The 22,617-nt window shown below is 37.4% G+C and overlaps 2 protein-coding genes across 2 annotated transcripts in view; one reads left to right on the top strand and one right to left on the bottom strand.

Annotated features, from left to right (window-relative positions):
• Positions 1-2,889, bottom strand: part of CEP126 (centrosomal protein 126) — a 43,008-nt gene extending 40,119 nt beyond the window's left edge. The window contains exons 1-2 of the mRNA XM_069808323.1: positions 2,708-2,889; positions 1,605-1,730 (exon numbers count right to left, since the gene is read on the bottom strand). Coding sequence (XP_069664424.1) covers positions 1,605-1,730; positions 2,708-2,802 — 221 coding nt within the window. The 5' untranslated portion in view covers positions 2,803-2,889. The remainder of the gene's footprint in view (positions 1-1,604; positions 1,731-2,707) is intronic.
• Positions 2,890-6,526: 3,637 nt separating this feature from the next.
• Positions 6,527-20,029, top strand: ANGPTL5 (angiopoietin like 5). The gene is made up of 8 exons (XM_069808324.1): positions 6,527-6,722; positions 8,443-8,590; positions 9,604-9,707; positions 10,284-10,377; positions 11,300-11,400; positions 16,293-16,413; positions 17,373-17,558; positions 18,794-20,029. The coding sequence occupies exons 1-8, from the start codon at positions 6,624-6,626 to the stop codon at positions 19,111-19,113; spliced, it is 1,173 nt and encodes a 390-aa protein (XP_069664425.1). The 5' UTR covers positions 6,527-6,623; the 3' UTR covers positions 19,114-20,029.
• Positions 20,030-22,617: the final 2,588 nt, after the last annotated feature.

A 22,617-nucleotide genomic window follows, 5' to 3' on the forward strand; every position in this document is an offset into this window, starting at 1 on the left:
TCAGGAAAAAAAATTCAGTTTCAAGGAACTTTTTATTTCCAAATTACTTTCCTCTTTATATGCAATGACCTTTAATTTTGAATTATATTTCACAGCTTATTAATACTGTATGCACTTATGCCTTTCTAACATTAGACAACTAACTCCTTTTCAGTTATTAGGGGAAGACTTGTCACCATAGACTTCCATTTGAACTGCTTATTATGCTTATAGTTATGGCATTCTCAATTATCACAAATGGAAACAATTTCATTTTATGAATACCATACCTAAATTTTTAACTGGGTCACCTGAGTAACTTGGATTTATACTGTGTTTCTTAAGGCTGCAATGAAATACATATGGAAATGTATTTATGTATCAACGAGTATTAGTTTAACTACACCAGTCTGTCAAAAGTACGCAGGCTGTCTGGTATTTGCTTTTATATTAGAGTATAATATTTCAAGACCAGTAATACAATAAACAGTGTTCATCTGAGATGCATAGTGTTACAGTGGTACTGTTCCAGAAAACCAAATAAGGTATTTAATTTTTCAGCTGAGACTCAGCTTATTATCTGCAAAGGCTGTGGGTTGCACAGTCTTTAATCACTCCCAGGTGATTATATTTCCTTTTCCATTTTTCTTTACATTTCAAAATATGCTGACAGCACATACCGTCAAGCTAAAATTGCAGTATAAACAATATCTACTGCCTCTCGTATGAGTTATCAACACATTTCAATAAGTAAACATTGTCCAACAGAAATCATCTGATATGGGAACTATGGGAGATGAACATTAATGAGTTAACACTAGGCAGAAGAACCTGGTCTTGAGGCTGGGGGCTTGCAAGGAGGAACCCATCTACCTCTGCAGTATACACAGCGGAGTCTCCTGTGTGTGCAAGCATGACCTCAATGCTAGGGAAAAGCCCCCTATGCCTATTAAACTACTTAGAGCACTTCACTGAAACATCTCAGTGTATAAATTACTTAATCCATTTATCACAGAATATTTCATGACTTTGCATTCTCATGTATGCAGAAAGACAGAATATTCAAAGATCTGTTTAAAATGTCAATACAGAATAACTTTATCATAAATACAATCCTGTACTAGAAAGACTTTGCACGGTGTTTATTGGGAAGTGGGGGCGCAAAGCCCCACCGTGTAGGGTATACTGTGCAGCTGTTATGCCATGCAGACAGAAAAGCATACACTTCAGAAGGCAACAGCAACTGCCTGCCTGCTGACCTGTACTGTACATCTGAATGCATTTTTCACACATCCATTGAAGCTACTAAAAACCAGAATACTAGAAATGCAGATCAGAGCCACAAGATGAAAGAGCTACTTACCTTTACGTTATACAGTAAGAGGTGACTACAGTGAGTTTCCAAAAAGTAGCGAGTGAATCAGAATACTGTTCTTTTTGTATTTGATTTGTCCTACAGCAAGAAACCAGACTGGTGAAACTTTTCAGCCTAGATTCCTCCAGAACAAAGCAGTGAGGCTATTTAACAAAGTGAACATGCAAATAGTAGAAATATATTGAGCTGTTTCAAGGTTTTGAGTCTTTTTTTTTTACAATCTCCCACCAGAGGAATGCTACTTACTTACCTTCTTCTTCTGTTTGTCTCTACCAAGTATTTCTGTGCCCTACTCCGACATATTTTTTGATCTTCTTTCAATGCCCGATGTTCTTCTTCTAAATCCCATTCAAAATGAAATGTTAAAGCTCTATCCCTAGTATTGTGTTAAGGACAATGGAAACTGTATTAAACAGCTCATTAAAAGATATAATAGCCTGTTTGACTGACTTTATATACCTTTTTGGGAAAGGGCAAACTTTATGCATGAGATACAAAATGCTGATATGCCTTTTGACTAAGTACACAACAGTTGGTCCCATAATTGTATATTATAGTCATAGCTAACTTTATGTTCATCCAGAAAAAAATGTAATTGCATTTTACTGTTTACAGTGATTTTAACAGAGGCTTTGCACTCATCTTTCATGGTATCAGCAGATGAAAAATCTCACCTTTATTATTTTTATTTGAAGAGACATCTTTGTGTTATCTAAATCTGTAACATGGATACATGTATCACAGGGAAGACCTTTCAACAGTGAAAACAGCCCCCCTCCCATCTAAAGGATTAGTTGTTTACACTGAAATTCATTAATACCACTGGATAAAAGCTCTCCACAGAGCACCATCAGTCCTGCCTCATGTCAGTAATGATTTAAGTAGCACTGTACAGGTGAAGCTTAGAACTTGTGTCCGTATTTCTTATTAGTTAAATTCAAGAAAATAAGGATCCCCAAGTTCGGATGGAAAACACAATTCCCAATGGCAGTACCTCTTAGAAGAGGGAAAACAAGAAAACTCCGAAGTTGTCTGAGAAGTCAACTCTTCTACAGCCGTTTAAAAAACCCAACGTACGAGTTTTATCTCAAGCCACCCCTGAGGCGACCCCTGACGGCGGGACAGTGCGGGGCGGGCGCCGCCTCATCACCCCCCCTACCCCACCGCGGCCGCCGCCGTCCCCCACGGGCCCCGGGCAGCCCCGTTCCCCCCTTCGCAGGGGGCAGAACGGCCCCCGCCGCCCCGCGGGCCCCGCGTCTCCGCCGGCAGGCCATTCCCGAGGCGGGCCGCCCTCACGGACCGCTCCACCGCCCCAGCCCCGCACCGCCGGCGGAAGGATACGCGGAAGGATACACAGCAGCGCGTCGCCCCGCACCCGCGCGGTGGCGGCGGCCGCCGGGGAGGTTTTGCCCCCGCGCCGCCCCGCCGCCCTGCCCGCTGGGCTCCATTCAGCGCCCCGGGCCCGCCGCCCCCAGACCGGAGCTGCGCCGCGGTCAGTGCCGGGCGCCGGCCCGGCCTCAGCGCGGTCCCGGCCTCAGCGCGGTCCCGGCCGCGCCGCCGCCGCCGCCGCCGTAGCAACCGGAGACGCCGCTTCCTTCGCAACGGGGCGGGGCCGCGGCTGAGGGAGGGCGGGGCCGCGGCTGGGGGCGGGGCCGGGGCTGAGGGGGGGCGGGGCCGGGGCTGAGGGGGCGGGGCCGGGGCCGAGGGGGCGGTGGCGGTTTGGCGGGAGCTGCCTGTACGAGACATCAAACCGGGCGCGAGGGACAGGGCGGGAGGGACTCGGTAGGGAGCGTTCCCGCCGGGGCCCGGTGCGGCCCGGCCCGGCCCGGCCCGGTCCGGTCCCCGGAGGTTCTCTGGTAGAAGCCAGGCGTGGGCACCTCGCTCGGCCGCCGGGCAGCCTCCGTGTCAGCTCGCCTCTTCAGGGACACCGCTGCCGGACTGCGTGCCAAGGCGCGGTGCTTGGCTCTCACCGGGTTTTCCATCCTCTCTGCGCTTTTATAAATAACAGGATGCCATTTAAAAAAAACAGCAAAACAACCAAACCACAACACCACCCCTCCCCCCAACCCCACAAAACAACCATGTCAGAACAAATACGTTTCTCATGAGTTTTGCAGGGCAAGCGGAACACCTCCCTGAGCCCGCGTGCTGCTTGCGGGTTTGCAGGGCTCTCTGCGGATGTCTGTTAAATCTGTTGACGGTGAAGGCGTGGAGTTAACAGGATAAACTTTTTGGGTTTTAACCACAGGGTGCAGAAATCACAATGCAAAAAGAAAAAAAAAGTAAAATTGTATAAAATTTTATAGAAAAATATAAAAAAGTATATTAAAAAGTAAATAAAGTTACACAAAGTAAAAAAAAAAAAGTAGTTTGTTTGTAAGACTGCAAAACTTCATTTTTGGGGGGTTTCAGGCAAAGCAGGGTGTGTTGTCTTGGGATATTGCCATGCCTTGGATGAGCTGTCAGCAAAAAGCTAAATGCCTTGGTGATTTCCTGGCGAGACATTTCTTGGCTGTTGTATTTGAGCTTAAACCAATTCTTCTCTTTTTCAGTGTGCAGCTGTTCTATGTCTTTGACTAGGAGCATAGAAATAGTACTTGGCACTTGTAAAATACTTTTCTTCACAGATTCCACCCCCCCCCCCGCCTTATTTGTAGCACAGCTTGTGAAGTAGGTGTTACTATTACCATTTTACAGTCAAGACCACTGATGCTCAGGTTGCCAGATGTGCTTAATATTTATAATATCCCAGTTACCGCAGTTGAGAAGATGACCATAAAATGGATGTCTTTCACTTCTAGTTCAGAATACCAGCCCCAAATTCATCACCTTTCTGCCCAGTCTGAACTCTTCTGTGTTGCAGGTAGGAGACTGGTTGTCACTTTACTACCACGTGCTTTTCAACCCACATACACTTTTAAAATCCCAGTTTGCTTGATAAAATGCAGTGTTTCATTTAGGATGCAGTAGAAGGCTTTATCAGTATGGACAACTGAGCCACCCAAACAGGACTGAAGCAGAGCTGGGAAACAACTGCAGAATTTGAGCCCATGTCACAGCTAGGAAGGTTCAAATTCATGGTCAACTCATGCTGGCAGAAATTGAGCTGCTTTAGATTTCCTGCACGTTTGATCTTATCCAGCACAACTTGAAGCTTCACCTTAGATACCTTCTGCAATTTAGAATTAAGAATAGTCTTTATATATCTTTCTGTCTTTCCCTTTTTTACCTTTTCCTTTTTCTTAGTTCTTCATAGCCCTCCTTTATGGTTATTAAACAATTCCGCCTGGTGAGCAACCTCACATCTTTCAGACTGCGGGATGAGAAGGTGACTAGCTGAGGACCATGTATGTCAGAACTGTATGATTATTCTGGGACAGCAAGCAGCCTGATGTCAAGTGGTTACAAAATGGAAGGTCCCGCTCTGGCAGCTGGTTTGAAAGAAGTTTCATAAATTTTACTCTGGGCTAGAGACTGATATTCCAGTGAAGGATAAAGATCAGCTCTTAAATCTTTGTGGGATAGATTCTGAATTTATTACAAATCTTATTTGAAGGCTGGAGCATAGCTATGCTGCTGCAGAAACGCATTTTTCTTTCCTTCTTGTTCCAGCGGGGGATTAATCTGTTAATGCCCTTTAGCTTTCCTCCAAGCTTCAGTTTAACTGTGTAGGCGACTGCACAGGAGAAGGAGTTCAGTCAATGTTCTGATCATTTTAACCATTCCTTCCTGAAAATTGTCACCTCTTCCTATTTCTGTGCATAGGAAGAGGAATAAAAACTATTTGTTCCCCCCTAATGTCATATATGGGTAGCCATGAAAATCTTTTCACCTTCTTCCTGAGACTGAATTATGAATCGCAACCTGCATCTTCTTGAGAGAGCTTCAACTGAGGCACTAGTTAAATTCTAGTAATTCTTATATTGGAAAACTATGATATGCCATGCAATACTTTAAAACAAATTAAAAAAAATTGATTTTGAGAGGTACTGAAGAACCAAACTTGTTAAAAATTTCACAGGCCATTGAATGTGCTCGTCTAGGGAGAGGCCAGGAACAGGTGCTTAGTGTCCTTTAGCTATTAGCTTTAAAACAAAACATTGGATTAAAAACTGGATTAAAATCTGGATTTAAAACTGTTATTAACCCACCTCTCCCAATTTCTTTCAGATCTCTTTGTAGCAAAAGCTATTTTTCAGTGTATCCCAACTTCAGACAGGGATGGAGATGAACCACAGTACGGAGACAAATTTGGAACATTGTTTGGCTGTACCAGTGTAAGGTGATGTTGAACAGTGTATTCTGATGATCCTTTAGACAGTGTATCTCCCAGTGGTACATTAGAAGCTAAGGTTTCATTTATTCAGCCAGATCACAATCTAAATTCTCTAATGTGTATGAGGAGTTCAAAATCTTGTTGGACCTTTATGAACTTTCTAAATAAACTTTCCAAATAATTTGCTTTTTGGTTAAAGTATCAGATCCAGTTTTTAAGATACAAAAATAGTGGATTTGAGTGTGTGAAAACTGTAAGTGCCTCGTAGCTTTAATTAAGTTTCTGTGGTCTACATTTAGTTTTCTTCTTTTTCAGGACATTCTCTTGTACTTTGACATTTTTCAGGGATAAAAATCATTTAATTTGAATGATTGTCACTCTCAGTACCTGCGTTCCTACAGATGGGCTACCAGCGAGACCAAGAGACTGTTATTGTCCTCTCAGTAAACAATTTTCTATGTAATACAAAGCATTACTTTAAAGTAACATTTTTCAGTTTTCTGTTTGAATTTGCTTTTAGGACATATTCTAAAATTGCCGCTACAGCCTGTTCTAGTGCACCACCACCACACCAATAAAAACACCTTCATTTTAATGATAAAAACCTTTGTAAAAAGATGAAAACATTGATTAATACTAGTTTTTCTTTCAAGTAGCCCAGACTACTCAATACCAAATAGATACCAATGCTCAAAAATGGCATATAAAAAAATCTGTCACAGTTTTATCACAATGAAAATATATGTATGAAAAAATGATGTGTCATGTAGAGGTGATAAGCACTAATTGCTCTCAGGATACAAGCAGTAGTATATAAAATCTACTGTGCAACTGAGATGTGGTTTATTAAATCCAGCCATTAAAGGAGCGATGTGTTGGCTGCTTTTTGTGCTGTAGACATTCCCAAATAGTTAGGTCAGGACTTCATAGTGTACAATCCTTTCCACGGAAACTTGAAACCCGTCAAAACGTTTGCATTTCTTCGAGTAAAAGATGAACTGCTTTAGGGTAACTTCACTGATTTGTCTTGAAATTTTTTTGTTCAGTTTAGGAGAGACTGTCATAAGTAATGTCAAGCCTTGTTCATCTAAGGTAAGGTTTTTAATTACATTGCTTAGATAAGGTAATGAATGTAACTGAATTACTTCTCAGAAAAGTGACAGATGTTTTTAAAATATGGATTGCTTTATTCAGGACAGATACGAAGATACAGAAGAATCATGTATTTTCAGATAGAGAAAAGAAACTACATTGAAATTGTAGGAATTGAGTTCATTAGAACGTTTTTGTGTTAATGTCCTTCATCACAGCTTAGTTGTTAGGCCATATTTTCAATCTCATCTGCATGACTGTAAATGCAGAGTAACTTGGTTTTGGCAGAGTCACAGTTTTTGCTTGAATTGCTGAGGTCAGATTTAATTGCCTGTTTCATGTTGGCTTTTGTTAAAAATAAATATTGATTAAAAATATTTGCTTGACAGTATTTAATTGAACATCTGGTAAGTAGCTATGATAAAGCCCTGGAACAAACCATAGTTTCAAGTGATCTATTTATAAGTTTCAAGTGATCTATTTATAACTCTTATAGAATTTTTCTTCCTTTACTTTGTGCTGATTTCAAAATTAAAGAAACATACTCTTTTAGTTCTCTAGCATTTATCTGCGGACACAAATGCAATTACATTAATAATTCAGAAACTCTTTTTTTTTGTAAAATCTCCTTGTTAACAGTTTTATGTAATTATTACTTTCACTTTTTAAAGGCAAAGATCAGGAAAAAAACTGTTCAATGCTTTGCCAGTGTAGTGCCAATATCAGAAAGAGAAAACTGAAGCAGGAAAGGAGAACAATTATGTTGAAGATATAATCAAGTCTAAATAAGTTTTCTTTACCATTAAAATCTTTATGTTTCTAAGGATCCTATTTACATTTGAAAATATAGTATATGAACATACTACAATGTTTTGCTGAGATTATGGAATCAACAAACAAAGGCTTAAATGAAAATATGTTTCTTACTCTTTTTACAATTACACATATTTCAGGAATTACTTTTAGCGTTTTTTTAAGTGATGAGTCAGAGGCATTCCCTTATTTTATGTCACATGGCACTATGGAATAAAAATATTAAATATAAAAATATTGTTTTAATAGAACATTAATAGGTGTAACTACTTTTACCAATGCTTTTATTGTTACTGTTTCAGATAATTGTGTAACTGTGAATAGTGTCCCTTTATTCTTTCCTCTATAGGAACATTTAAAATATTTTTTAACGCTGAGTTTGTATGCAAATCTGCTTGGGACTGCTTGTGTGCATAGATTAATAACTTGTGCAAGTATTTCCATGATTAGAGTCTAAGTAACTAATTTAGGGACTTTCAAGAGTGAAAGTGTTTTGCTAATATGTAGCAAATCCAAAAGCCTGCTCCTTTCCAGTGAAAATAACTTCATTAGCACTTGAGATGTCTGTTGGGTGTGGTGATTCTTAAATGCAGGATTTGCAAGTTCTTGCCTCCAGTTCACAGTGCTCACGGGTAGAATACTTCACCAGAAAAGTTGGTGGTATTTTTGAAATTTATAGAGGTTATTCTTTACCTCTGGCACTCTCTTTCTCTTGTGAGTTATGGCTAAGCAGAAGACACCTAACAGGCCTTGGTCTCAGCTCTGTCAATCACCGCTTGATAAAGCCTTAAAAAAACAGGTTTTGAAGGAAGGCCCATGGAGTAATCTACTTCGTTTTGGCAAACCAAGATATTTTATATATGCTTTATGATCAATTTATTTCCCCCTCCGTTGTTTGGTATAACAGGGCACAAGGAATGTTGGAGCTGTGGAGGAACCACTCAAGGCAGAAGAGAAAAATAAATCTGCAGATATTTCAAAACAAAAAGAACAATGCCTTATACCATGTGATGTTCAAGCTAAAATTTTACGAGGGGAAAAACATTACATGTGCAGTATGTATTCATAAAGAATACTCTCAGCAACAAGCTATGCAATGCCATGCTATGCAATGCTCTGCTATGCTACGCTATGCTGTGCTAATTTATTTTTTAATCTTCTTGAGCACATGTGACAGCCTTTGACCCTGCTACACAGGCTGAGTATTGTTCAGAAAATTTGGGGTGCCATGTTTTGGGGGCGCAGCTGGTGTGACAAAGTTAAAGTATAATCATGCTAGTCTCTCTTTATAATCACTGGTGAAGACAGGCAAATCCAGGCAGCAGCTCAGCCCACCTAGATCTGTGTTACCCTCTGAGTGTTGGTAGCTCTCTCCATTAGAAAGGAAGAGTAGGGTGTCTGTGCCTCATTTAAACATCATAGTTAAGTGTGGGGGAGGTAAGTGGGAGTTAGTTAGCTGGTTAGTTAGTTAGTTAAAGTGGGAGGAAATCTATAATTCAGCTTGCCTTTTATAGATACTTACGCAGGACATTCTCTATTCATTGCCTTGACAAACTAAACAGCAAATGATATAATCAGCCTCAGAAAAAAAGTCAAAATTCTTGTCTTTCCCATATAATTTTTTAATATGTATTATTAATTACCTGGCAGGTTTACTTTTTTTTTTTATTTTTAGCATCAGGGCAAAAAACAGGAGTAGCAGAGTGAATGAGTAAATGTAGGATGACAGGAAACCTTATATATCTGTCTTTTATCATTTACATTTGTATTTCTATGATATCCATTAACTGGGCATCCAGGTTGCTCAAGGATAAGATGAAATTCTTCTTCAAATCTTAAGAAGAGCATCATTTCTTAAGATGTCTTCACTGCAACCAGCGAGGCTGAGGTTTTTAGTATCTTTGGCTTTAATCTGTGGTCTCTGTACTACTTTGGTTTCACTTTTAGGTACCCTAGGGCTAAACACCTTCAATATTCACTTAGATATCATAAATAAGTGTGTTGTCAATCAGTCAAGAGTATTTCTAGATTTATTATAACAAAGTGGATGAACATATTTCTTTTAAAGGAAATTTGCAGAACTCTCTTGTTGAATATGCAAGAAGTACAAAAAAACTGGTAAGAAACATGATGGATGATCAACAGTCTTCTTTGGATTACCTTTCTAATCAGGTACTTTTTTCTTTATCATAAAGATTTTTATTTATTATTTATCTCTACAGGTATTGTCTAACTGAGGAAAATTAAGCATTTATCTTTCATTAAAACAGTAGAATTAAGAGACTCTATCACCATTCATTGTACCTCGCACAGGGTGTGAGTTCCATTTCTATGAGGAGTGAAGCACCACCTGGTCCACAACTTAGTGGCATACATGGCAGTAGGGTAAGTGGAGGACTATTCCTCCACATTGGTTGCTATCTCCAGTCCTGTTGTATTAGTGCAGATGACGTATTATATTACTGTTAACTCTGATAGTAGTTTACAAATACTGTGCATGAGTCAGTACATATAAAAAGCATTAACCAAACTGAAGGACTTTTTTTAAATTTACTGGAACTGTGCCTAAAAATGATTTTGGGTGAAAAAAGTAAAAAATCAGACCAATTTACCTAATGAAGGTACAAATCACTAACACATCACAAAAATGAACTTTAGATTATATTTACTAGGAGTCAAAAAGAACATCTTTAGAATGTAAAATTCCTCATTGCAGTGCAATTAAATATCTTTTATTTGAATTGGCAGGTAAATGAACTCATGAACAGACTTCTTCTTTTGAATGCAGAAGTTTTGAGAAAGCATTTGGATCCACTTCCTTACAAAACAGTTCAATCTCATGGCAAGTATTTTTCGCATTCAGTCTTGACCTCCTCCCTTTTAATCTTTGTATCTTGACAAAGAATTAATTAAAGCAAAGGTAAGCAACTATAACATTTACAGGATTTATTATGTGTTAATAACATATAAACTCTGGAAAATTTGCGAACTGTTTAAGTATGTCATCATAAAGACTGCTTTAAATCATTTGCAACTGATAATTCTGGGCATCCTGTTTAGCATCTTGTTGATACTTATGCAAAATACCAAGTATGATCATCAGTTCTTAAGTGATTTGATATTGCTAAATGGCACTTTCTTTTGCAATGAAATAAAGTGTGCTCTGCATTTGCAATATCCTTCAAATGGGATGGAAATCTCTTGTACACTGGACAGTTAATCTTCTTTGTAGTGTCTATCCTGACTAAAGGAAACATTACCTCTAAGCAGTCCTACTGACCGTAGAAATTGCTTGTTTGAGTATATTTAACACAGACCTGGCTTAATACTTAGAAGCAAAGGGGGTTTTATGTATACGTTAGGATGTAAAGGCTTTTAAAAGTATAAATATGAATATCTGCAGGAAAAAGACAGCCTTCCCCAGATAATATGTTTTTTTCTTAGTAGAAGTGTTATCCAAATAAAATCTGTAAAATTACCCAGATACATAATCTTTAATTTCTGTATCATATCCGTTAAGATCAGAAAGAACTTTCTCCATACAATATAATTTATATTTCTTTCTGAGCTTAATGGAGTTCATAGAATTTTCATTTACAAGGTAAATTTGTGACAAAACATGATTTTAAAGTCTGCATGACAAGAAAATGCACTTTGTAATCATTCATACTTTACCAAGAAAAGCAATATTTCTGTGCTTAAGCTGTATTTGTTTTTTTTAACATATTTTGCTAATGAACTTCATTGTATACTTTGTTCTCTAGGGTTGGATTGCACTGATATTAAAGATACCGTTGGTTCAGTTTCAAAAACTCCAACTGGTCTGTATATTATCCATCCGGAAGGATCAAATTATGCTTTTGAGGTAATAAATTTATCTCTCAGGATAGTCACAATTTTCTTGAGAATATGCACTTAGAATGTATTTAATATATTTGAAGTGTTTTCCATGACAATTTCTCAACAGATGAATAAGAAATGTATTAAATCATCCAAATGTGTCTGCCATTACTATAATTTTGATGAGTTTCTCTTTTTATACAAAAAAACTTAACCTCTGTCATAAGATCCCATCATCAGTTTTCATATACAGTGAAAAATGTACCAAAGAGGAAAACCATGGTATTTTCCAGCACCCCTTTTGGACATTGAGAAGTGCTGTTCTTTTCTATTTTAGAGATGGAAAACTGAGGAGCCAAGTGACTGATCCATTTGGCTCCTAAAATGGGACCTTTGGCTTTTTAAATTATTCTGCTGGATGACTGTATAGCGTTGTCTTCTCCTGACAGGTTACTCTGCTGACGCCTATAGCTTGGACCATGATATTGTATAGGCATCTAAATATCGGTGCAGATGTACATTAGCTTGAGGAGTAGGTGCTTAGCTCTTGTCTGAGCATCATTATAACTCAGTCTTGAGGCAGAGGCATCTAAACTTTTAGTTTGCATATCCAGTTTGCAGGATATACATTCTTAAAGAAAAAAGGATGAAATTCAGCATGAACTGCAGCAGTTACACTTCCTATCGCTACCTGCATTTTCTGTAATTGCTTGGAGTTACAGTGCTCATCCAGGAGAAGAGAGTTTGGGGTTAATTTCCTCAGGCTTAGGACATTCAGATCCATGCAAACACAAGGAATGCTTTGTTTTGTCTGTTTATTTCCATTTCAGGCTGTTCTACTTAGAGAAGTCCTTATGCGTAGTGGAAAGACAGATATGGCACTTTCAAACCTTTAGTTTTGCAGTACATGCTGGGGTCATTAGTTTTTGGAGAAAACATGTGGAGTTTAAGCCAGCTAATAAATAGCGAAATTTAATATCTAACTTTATAGTCTTCCTTTATATATAACAAAGGAAGGATGAATCCCTTTATCTCTAGCCAATTGGAACCCTACAAAATGCTACAAAAATAAAGCTCAAACTGGTTACGAAAAGGCTTCAGAAGTATGCTGGGATCTCAAAAGAAAAAATGAACTTGGTTCTGCAGACCCCTGATAGAAAAACCTGTCATTCTTTCTATACAATGCAGCGAGCTCAGGGAAAAGATATGTAACTCATTGGCAAGTTCCTTCTAGGTAAGAGAAAGGCAAAGACAGGTAGAAGTGTTCACAGAACAAGCATATTTATAGTATGAAGAAAATGCTGTCTTCCTCACCCCAGGATGAACCATAGCACAAAATGCATCTGTTTCAGAATTTCTTCTGGATCGAGGGGGATTCCATTGAGGAAATATTCATACCTCACCCAAATTACTTTTCCTGAGAGATGGTATGACTATTCTATGAGAAAAGTGATTTCTCAGTTCATTTATAGCTTTTGGTGAATAAATCTGAAATTATAAAGTTCCTTTCACTTCAAAAGTATGTTTGACACTTTTCCACATTTAAAGTTACTGCCAGAATCTGAGAATCAGTTATATGAGTGGAAAGGTTCCTTAAGGAGAACAAGATACAAAAAGAAAAATTACAATAATTTGATTAAAAGCACAAGGTAACAATAAATAATGAGAACAAATGTCTGCCCTCATGAAATGAGTGTCTCATTTCTTGTCTGGTAGATGTTACAGAGAACTGAAAAGTTAGTGCCAAAAAGTTCTCAGAGAAAAATACCTAAAATATGTGTGTTCCATAAAGAATGTTATTTTAAGGAAAACTGTTTAATGCAAATTATTCCATACGTTGAAGCATAAAAAGGGTACAAGAGAAATGATAGATGAACAAAAATATCAAGACATTAAAACATAAACAAGAAATTGTAATGCATTTTAAAGGGCTAAAAGCCAAGAGTTCTGGAAGTTATGCAGACTAACTAACGCAAAATAAGAAAAATACAAAGAGGCAGAAAACCATAGTAAGAAACTAAAAAACAGACAACAAAGCCAGCAAGAAACAATTTATTTCAATGATGACCTTTTCAGCAATAAGCTGCCCTTTAAAAGTAGCTTAAACTAAACAAAAATGTCTTTAGAATCATTTGCATAAAGATACCAACAAATGAAGAAAACTGACAACTTGATCCTCTTCTCATGGTTTCAGGTTTGAAACCTCATGTTTTCAAAACTGAGTATAGATTTTGATGCTTAACTCAGGCTAATTGAAACCTGAATTCCAGGAGCTTTAAGAATATCCAGTTTCAGTGATAGTGGCAGGTTCTCGTCATCTCAGAAAATTAGTCCCAAATGGGCTTTTGTCTGAGCATTCAAACATGAGGCAATTAAAACCAATTTAACTTCTGGAAAATTGAATCATGATCACTTTCTGATACATTTTTCAATGAGTAAATTTCGATCAATGATATTTCTAAGGTGGGTCAGACAAACTAAACAGTGGTTTGGAATATACCTCTTATAACACACTAAAGATGGAAAGGGAAGAAATATTCAGTAGAAGCATCCTCCTGCTCATTTAATTTAAATTTTACCTGGCACAGTCATGGCCCTCATACCTTGCACAATATGAGACACAGAACAAGCTGTAAAGTGGATTAATTTTTATAAGGCTTTAAGGAAGAAAATTGCGTCATTTCCAGCATATAAGGGATTAAGAAACTACGCAGCGATGACTGGGTTTTTTTGTATCTGTCTCATATTTTTACTTAGCTGGTGTATGTTTTGGTCCTGTATCTAATGGGCTGATGACCTTTCATATAGAACCAAATCTGCTCCTTCTGAGAATTATCAACACTCCCACTGATTTATACTGGACTGAAGATTGATGTTGTGACCAAGTGGGCTCGTTGTATTTCTGACTCATAGTGAGAGGAGTAGCCAAGCATGCAATCATCTTCTCAAGACAGCAGATGAGGCAATGGGATTATTTTTAATGATTTTTAGGTATTTGCATCTAAATATTCATTTTGGAATCTTCTGTATTTCTCTTTATTCCAGTTCCACCCTCCTTGGGTGACAAATAAGCATGTGATTCTCCAGGGAATAAAGCCCATAATTTTCTTTCATGCACATGCCCTTTATTATGATGCATTCAGTATTTGTGTTGCAAGGATTGCTCAAAGCATCCAATGGCATTGACTTATTTGAAGCTCCAAGATTCCTCAGGTTGTATTAGATCACATTGCAGCTCTGTCCTGTTGCTTTCTTGTCGTTCATAGAAAAGATGTTGTTAAGTCACAGAGGTTCTGAATAAGATGTTGATGTGTTACTGCCAAGGAACAAGTCTTTGGTTTCATGAAAAATACCTGGCTGGTACAGGCAATGGGGTTGCAACATATAAAGCTCAGATTGCCACAATTTTTTTGAGGGTTAAACTGACTTCCCCATAGACTCCAGTTTTAGCCACTGGCTAAGATTGAAAATCTCTCTTTTCTGAAACATGTTTCATTGTGTACATTCCCTGCAACATGAACAAAAATTTCCTACTTTACTCCATCACTTGTGCATCTACTTACTGTTATGATTTACTGATAGCCAACACTGTATTCTGAATTTGCTTTTGTTATCACAAGTAGTTTAATGGCACCATAGCTATAAGCATTTTCCAGGTTAATTCTCCTGATATTAGTCACACTGGGAGACACTTACAAAGGAGCCTCTGTTTTTAAACACTAATTAAGCATAGTATCCCCTAGAACTACTTTGAACAGCTTAGGTGGTGCCGTGTCTAAATGTGCAATATGCACCTTTCTACATTAGGGTGCCCAGACTTTCTAATCCCTATTAGAACTGGTCAAACTCTGGCACTGGGGACATACTTGAAAAAACCCTAGAATGACCTGGATACATTCCACTTAACTTTATGCAGTTAGCTGAAATCCCCAGAGAGTAGCCAAAGATCTAGAGGCCCTTTCTGTAGACAGTGGAGGTGACTAACATCTGCAGAGGGTGGTTTAGATCTTGGTTTCCCAGAGCCACACTACGAATGCACATTTTTCTGTATAAGGGGGATTACAAGGGAGTCAAGGGCAATAAGATTCCTAACTTAGGGAACTCAATTATGTGTCTAAAGTTAAATGGGCTGAGGAGAAAAGTGCCACATAACGTGACATTCCATAGCAGAGCAGAGGACAGCTGGACCATTGCCATTGGACTTGCTGTTGGGCACAAATTTTAGCGAAGACTCAAAGAGACTCATAAATACTCATAAATTTGAGAGCTGATCTTACGTATTCAGTGGGACTGCTCAATAGCAGGCTGTTAAATGTTCATATTGGGACTTCCCTGGATTGGGGCCCTTTCTTATGGGGAGTTTTTTGCTGCTGCAGCATAAATTATTATATACTGGGTTACTGCTATCACTTTTCCCATTTCCTTACCTTTATTAAGGGCACTATATTTCCCAGGCATCACAAACAGTGTTTCTGGGGAAGAAGGTATGATGGTGAGGGGGAACACATAAGAAGTTGTGTCTATTTTGCTTTGCTGAAATAAAGGTATATTCATTGTTAGTGCCTGTATCTGTAATATTTTGCATGATTAATACATGATATTGCATGTTGCTTCCACTTCATGCTATTATTAATATACAGTAACATTTATCAAAGCTTATTTATTATTTCTGATATGAGCAGACATTTGCACACAACAGTTCCCACTGGTTGAGGAAATATCCAAATCAAGCAGTCCAACAAGAACATATAAGAAAATACTGCAGCTTCATTTTTTATTTACTTTGAGCTTTTTGTTAAGATGTTTGAAAGGTATGTTGCTTAGCAAAACTCTAAATAGTCCACCTTTATTTAACTAAAATGTTTTCTTCATAACAGCTGCTTCAAGAATGCTTTATCATATCTATGTCTATTATAGGTTTTGTGTGACATGGATTTTCAAGGAGGTGGATGGACTGTCATTCAGAAAAGAACTGATGGAATCATTCCATTTCAGAGAACATGGTCTGAGTATCTGGATGGATTTGGTGACCTTTCTGGTATTAATTTTAAATACTCTGAAGTGCTTTGGACTGAATGTTTGCTGTCTTTATGTGAGCTACATTCGACTAAATTGTGTGGGATTTTTAGTCATATAGAGAGTAAAGTTCTTGTTTCTTAAAAGTCTTATTTATACTTAAGAGGTTTTTTCATCAAATCTATTACATGATCTTCTCAATAATGACTATCACCCTACTACAGTCTTAGCCATTACTCATCCTCAGTCTCACAAGAGATGTTTAAAATGTTATGATATTTTCTTCCTGAAATAATGTATAAATTGTATTTCCCCTTTTTTCAGGTTTTTTAAAAAAAAAGCCTTAGTTGGTTTTAATCACATTTGCGAAATATTTCCTTAAAGCAGAAAAAAATCAGTAATATTTCACCATAGGGCATGAGAAGTTAGAAACAGAATGGAAATATTTCAGTAGCTAATACCAACACAACTGTGACATTACTTTTTTACTGCCACATTTCATCCAGCAAGTCTAAAAACAGTTGCTTCTTCAGTTTATCTGGGATTGCAGTGGAAGCACACAACTTTTCAACTATACAGAAAAGTGCAGCTCATTTGGGGCAACCTTTCATGGAAAAAAGTGTGATTTACAGAGGCAGCAAATCTCAAGAACAGGGTTTGAGTTTTGTTGCATTTCATAGAATGCTAACATCCAGTTTTTGTGGTCTTCTACGCTTGAAAGTTATCATGTGGACAATTTTCTAAAAATGTCACAGAGAAAAAAGATGATGTGCACATGAGAATTCTTTCCATGGATTTCCCAATGAAGTAGGAAGATTACTCTGCACATTCATTAGTCTTTCAAAGGAATATAAGCCTATCATACAACTTTTATTGCACTTGGTTCAGGAAGAAAAGTAGAAAGACTGGAAGAATCCATTTTTTCTTTTGTGCTTTCCATTTCTAGAATTTTATTGACTCTATATTACATTTCTGTTTTAGGGGAATTTTGGCTTGGACTGAGGAAGATTTTTCACATAGTAAATCAAAAAGCCACTAGTTTCAGTCTTTATGTGGATTTGGAATCAGAAAATGATAAGCATGCCTATGCATCATACGATGGATTTTGGATAGAAGATGAAGCATGTTCTTTTAAGATCCATTTGGGGCGTTATTCTGGAAACGCTGGTAAGAACCTCCTTCTTTAAAGTATTTAAAGATAGCTGCTGCCTTTCTTGATGTGAAAAAATGCATTCAAAAGAGTAATACCTAATTAAGATAACTGTTTATTTCTAATCTGTTTTTCTCTATTTGGTGCATAATGAACACTTATGCAGATAAATGGTTAATGATGTAGTGTTTGGTTATGCCAACATCTTTACATAGTAAGAAATCATTTTATTCTATTGCTTCAAGGTCTTTAATGGAATAATTGAATAAACACTCCTTTAATAAAGAAAATGAATCAAGACAATAAAGGAACTTTAATGGATTCAAGTCCACAGAATATATATATATATATATATATATATATATATAAAAAATACATAAGGGATTTTGTGCGTGTTTGTGTATATGTATATAATGGTCCAATTCTTTAGATGTCCATTATCTCAAATTTGCTGATGTTAATGGAAGTCTTCCTGATGTTGCTTTGGTTAGTTCAGAAGTGCCCAGACAGTGGCGTACAAAGGATAGAGAAAGAAACCGACCAGAACAAATTAGGCCTAGTGTATAACAGTTACTGGCTGATATATAGACACAAATTAATTTACAATTCCAGACCTGCCTTAATATCATAGCTATACCAAATGTGCAAAGATTTGTGTTCAGTATTGCATCATGTCTCACTACTTTTTTGTAACTTTTTTTGGCCTGTTTACTAATATGCGAGAATGTTCCTTATTACCAATGTAATAGTTATTATCTAAATGTGTTGGTGCTTTACTCTACCTGCAGTTGTAAGAAACATTATTTCATTAGTAAGACAACAGAACCAGTAATCACTGACGTTTTTTTTAACAATTCCATCTTATCTCATAACTCCCTCTGGGGCTTCGGTCACATCACTGGAAAATCTGAAGTTAACAACCCTTTTCCTTTCTTTTTTCTTTTCTTCCACTGTCTTTGAGAACAGAAGCCTTTACCTTCATAGCTGGTGTGCATCACTAAAAGCAACAACAATATGAAGATGTTTCATCAAACTTCAAATTCTTCCATACTTCTCAGTATTTTATACTTTTTCTTTCCTACGTCTTTAACACACTGCCAGCTCATTATTTGGTGCTTTTGAACCACTTTTGAAGAAATCTATTTTTCTAATAAATTCAGAGGAGAAGTTTGCAAGGTATGCAACAAGTAAGAAATGTTATTTTTCTCCATACATAACTCTTTTATCCTTCTGTTTTATCTGTTGTACTTAGGTGATGCATTTAGAGGATATAGAAAAGAAGATAACCAGAATTCAATGCCTTTCAGCACATTTGATGCTGATAATGATGGATGCAGCCCAATGTGCACTATTAAAGAACAGCCTGTAAAGAGCTGCAGTAACTTCAGTGATAACACTGGATGGTGGTTCAATCAGTGTGGCCTTGCAAATCTTAATGGTGTTCATCGCTACACAGGTAGATTTCTTGCAACTGGGATTCACTGGGACACATGGACAATGAACAATAAACCAGTCAAAATTAAATCAGTTTCAATGAAAATTCGGAGGACATACGATCCATATTTCCATTAACCTATGAAAACAGAAATATATCTCTTTTTGCAGTTATGTGGGATAATGTATCACTGCATCATACCTTTCATTTTCACTTAAACAGTTCAGTCTTAAAACTATTAAATATTTCCATAATAGAGTTACTAATTTTTGTTTTGAAATGTCAGCATTTTTAGTGTTCCCGCTTGAGTAAGAAGGTCCTAAGAAGAATAGGGTTTTCAGAAAATGGATGGAGCTTAGTGTTTGTCAACTTTTATTCAACTGCCTCTTATGCAATCTCAGAGCCAGCAGGAAAATTATAAAAAGGAGTGTAATGCTGACTTTTGAATGTGTTTTTTCTATGCTCTCAGCATATCTGAATTGCCGAGAAATTTCAGCAAATTTTCTTTTGTAAAGCCATATACCTGTCATTTCCATCGTTATATTTTGGAAAAATACCTTTTCTTCACCTTAGGTTAATTTTCCAGAATCAGCTCTTCTTTCTATATTCCTTATCAGGCAACATAACACTGACTTATTTCAACATATATATAAGGTTCTATATACTCTCAGGGCCTGATCTTTATACAAGTAAGGTAGACACTGACATACAAGAACTATGGTCTGTTTTGTATTTAATTTTCACAGTCAACGTGTTTCATAATCACATTTTTACTCTACCATTGTCTATTTCACAATTCACTACAAATGAACACTTTTTTTCAAAGAAAATGTGTAACATTTCATATGACCTTTGGAGTTTTAATATTTGGATATACGGGCCTGATCTTATGTTTTTCATTCTTATTGGCATTCACTTTGTGAACAATCATGTGATAATGAACAAAACCAATCTGAGTTGTATAAGTACATTTTAAATTAAGTAGTGTCAATTGTTTGAATTTCTGTCAGTAAAAATAGAATAATATCAATAAAAATATGAATATTGTCAGTACAGCAGTGTTTCTGGGACCTGGTATCTATTCTGTAGCAACTAGGCATGGTATTTTTCATCTCTGCTCCAGTTTCAGTAGATCAGCTCTGTCGTAACATGTGGAATGAAATCAGTTAAAAACTCTATGTAGTTTCCTCTTTGCTATCTCTCACTTTGACCAAGCACTAATACAGTGATCAGAAACCATCATCAGTTCAGAACCACCATGTTTTAGAACTTCTTTCCAAAGATATATGTAGCTACAGGAGGAAATGAAGCTTTTGATAAGGTGTTACAAGGTTAGGGGAGAGAAAAAATTCCTCTTTTCTTCCATGCTTGACTAGTCCTTAACAACTGGAGGTAAAAAGTGACTAATAGCAGAAGGTTTCTCTCTGGTAGAGAGAAACTGAGGACTATCCTTATAGTGGGGGCCTATGGTAGCACGGTAGGAAGTAGCTTGAGGAAAAATACTACAGGACCTGTAGAGGGATTGTGAGAGAGAGAGAGTAGCTCACGCTCTTGGGGGAGACTGAATTCTCTGAGTGCGGGCAGATTTTCTTGTCAGATCCTGTAGTCTTTGGAATTAGAGGTGGAGAGATAGTATGTACACCCTCTTTAGCCCTCCCTCTCACTCCAGGCTTATTAGGAATGCAACCCCTTCTAACAGCGACAGGGACCCAGCAGACCTATAAAGGTAGATACTAAAATGAAAGAGCTTCCACACTAAGATTAACAAGCATTAGAGCACTATGTGATTGTTTAAAGAATATTAATTCTGGCGGCAAGCCTGGATGTTGTCACTGTATTAGGGCTATTATGTCAGAAAGAGTCCCCAGGCTGGAGTACAAGAATCCTACTAGAGAACGCCAGCGGCTAAATTTCATGGAAGTTTAATGGCTTTGATGAAAGCCTCAAACTTTGACAGTGGGACCTCTGCTCTGACAACCAGGTCCAAGCCTGTGAGCAGAAAGGAAGAGTGTAAGTAGGGAATCTGGATGCTGAGTGTAGAGTTAGAGTCTACTGACACCCCGAGGCTCCTTTTGGCTTTATTAGAATCCTTGCTCAAAAATGACAATGGAAAATAAAGAATGTAGATCTGTGCTGGCAGATATTACCACATTTAATTACCAGGTTTAATCTGTCCTTTGTCAAAGTTGATTAGATTAGCTGGCAGTAACATCACAGAGGAGATGGGCCTGAAAAGATAACTAAAGCTTGAAGGAGCATTCTTGCAAATAGACATTGGATCTTAAAGTCAAGTCAAGTAAACCTATACAAAAAATGAATCAAATTCTCAATATCAGTGGGGGGGGGGGGGGGGGCATTTGAATATTTATTGTTCCTTGGAAGACAAAAACATTTCCAAGACTATTTGCAGAGACTGCTTGGACCCAATACATATGCTTTAATACCATTAAGTGCTGCTCTGCTAGCAAGGTCACAGGTAAACTCTGTGTTCTGTGGCTTAAGAGTTCCTTCCCTCTGTAGATAAAATGAATTCTTTTTGCCCCGGGTTTAACTTGTGTCTTTGTTGTGCTGTGACAGCTGGATCTGCAGCATAAACTGCAAACAGGATGAAGCCCAAAATTGCAAATACTAGTCAGGTTTTAACTCCTTTAAATCATTCAGGTTTGAGTTTTCAATATAGTGTTCTTAAGCAAAAGATGGACAATGCTTTATTCCTTTTTCAGATTAGAAACCATATACGAAAATATTGTTATGAATTTCTCCTCTTGTATTTGCCATATTATCTACTAGTCATGATCACACGTAGTGCTTCTGTGGCACCAAACCAATTAGATAATAATTAATATCATTTAATGATTTTATTTCTTTCATGGAGTCTAGCAGCTGAGAGGATCTGAATAAGGTTTCTATGAAAAGCTTTTGAGCATGGGAATCTCATAGTTTTATCATCATTTGAATGTTCTGAAATGTGAGTATTGGTATAGCCTGTTTTTGTTTTAAAATTTAGTGTATGCTTAGAAAAGCAGAGTGCTAGAGATCAGTTGGCAGCTTGCCTTGTGCAAATCTGAAATACAGCAATGACAATAGAACATTTTCCATGTGATAGATCGCTACTGTCTGCAAAGGTTCATTCCCTTTCCTCTCTAAGAATAAAACAACTGTGAAAACAAAATTTTTTAGTTAAACACGGAGAATTTATAAGGACATTGAACTGATTCCAGGGGCCCATGTTCCATATTTACAGCTGATGGTTCCCAACCACCATACATAAGATTTTTATGGCCATATATCTAGGACTAGTAATCAACCAGTTATTGCCCAAACGGTCTTGTTTCAACTAAATAAAAAGGAACATGTAGGGTGTAGCATATTAAGAGAAACTGATTGAGTGTTCCAAATAAAAAGTAGCTTGGTTAAACTACACTTAATATCTATACCAGGAATGATACTCCAGACTATAACAAGTTGTCTTTAAAGGACATGTAATCTCTGATGTTATGAAACTGCATTTCTTTCTTTTGTTTTCTTTTTCCAAGAGTATGTCTTCAATTTGTAAATCTCAGTTTGGCAAACTCAAATTATTTGACCCAGTTTATGATGCTACAGTAATATAAATAAATGACAATGTGGTTTCCACAGCC

Source organism: Haliaeetus albicilla, chromosome 20 (genome assembly GCF_947461875.1).
Source record: "Haliaeetus albicilla chromosome 20, bHalAlb1.1, whole genome shotgun sequence".
In the NCBI taxonomy this organism is placed as follows: domain Eukaryota; kingdom Metazoa; phylum Chordata; class Aves; order Accipitriformes; family Accipitridae; genus Haliaeetus; species Haliaeetus albicilla.

What these genes read in the sequence shown, in the direction of transcription:
- ANGPTL5 (XM_069808324.1), top strand. Translation starts at nt 6,624, where the DNA reads ATGAACTGCTTTAGGGTAACTTCACTGATTTGTCTTGAAATTTTTTTG. An exon ending in TCAAGCCTTGTTCATCTAAG is followed by an intron (nt 6,723 to 8,442) that starts GTAAGGTTTTTA and finishes TTGGTATAACAG; the next exon opens with GGCACAAGGAATGTTGGAGC. An exon ending in TGGATTTGGTGACCTTTCTG is followed by an intron (nt 16,414 to 17,372) that starts GTATTAATTTTA and finishes TTTCTGTTTTAG; the next exon opens with GGGAATTTTGGCTTGGACTG.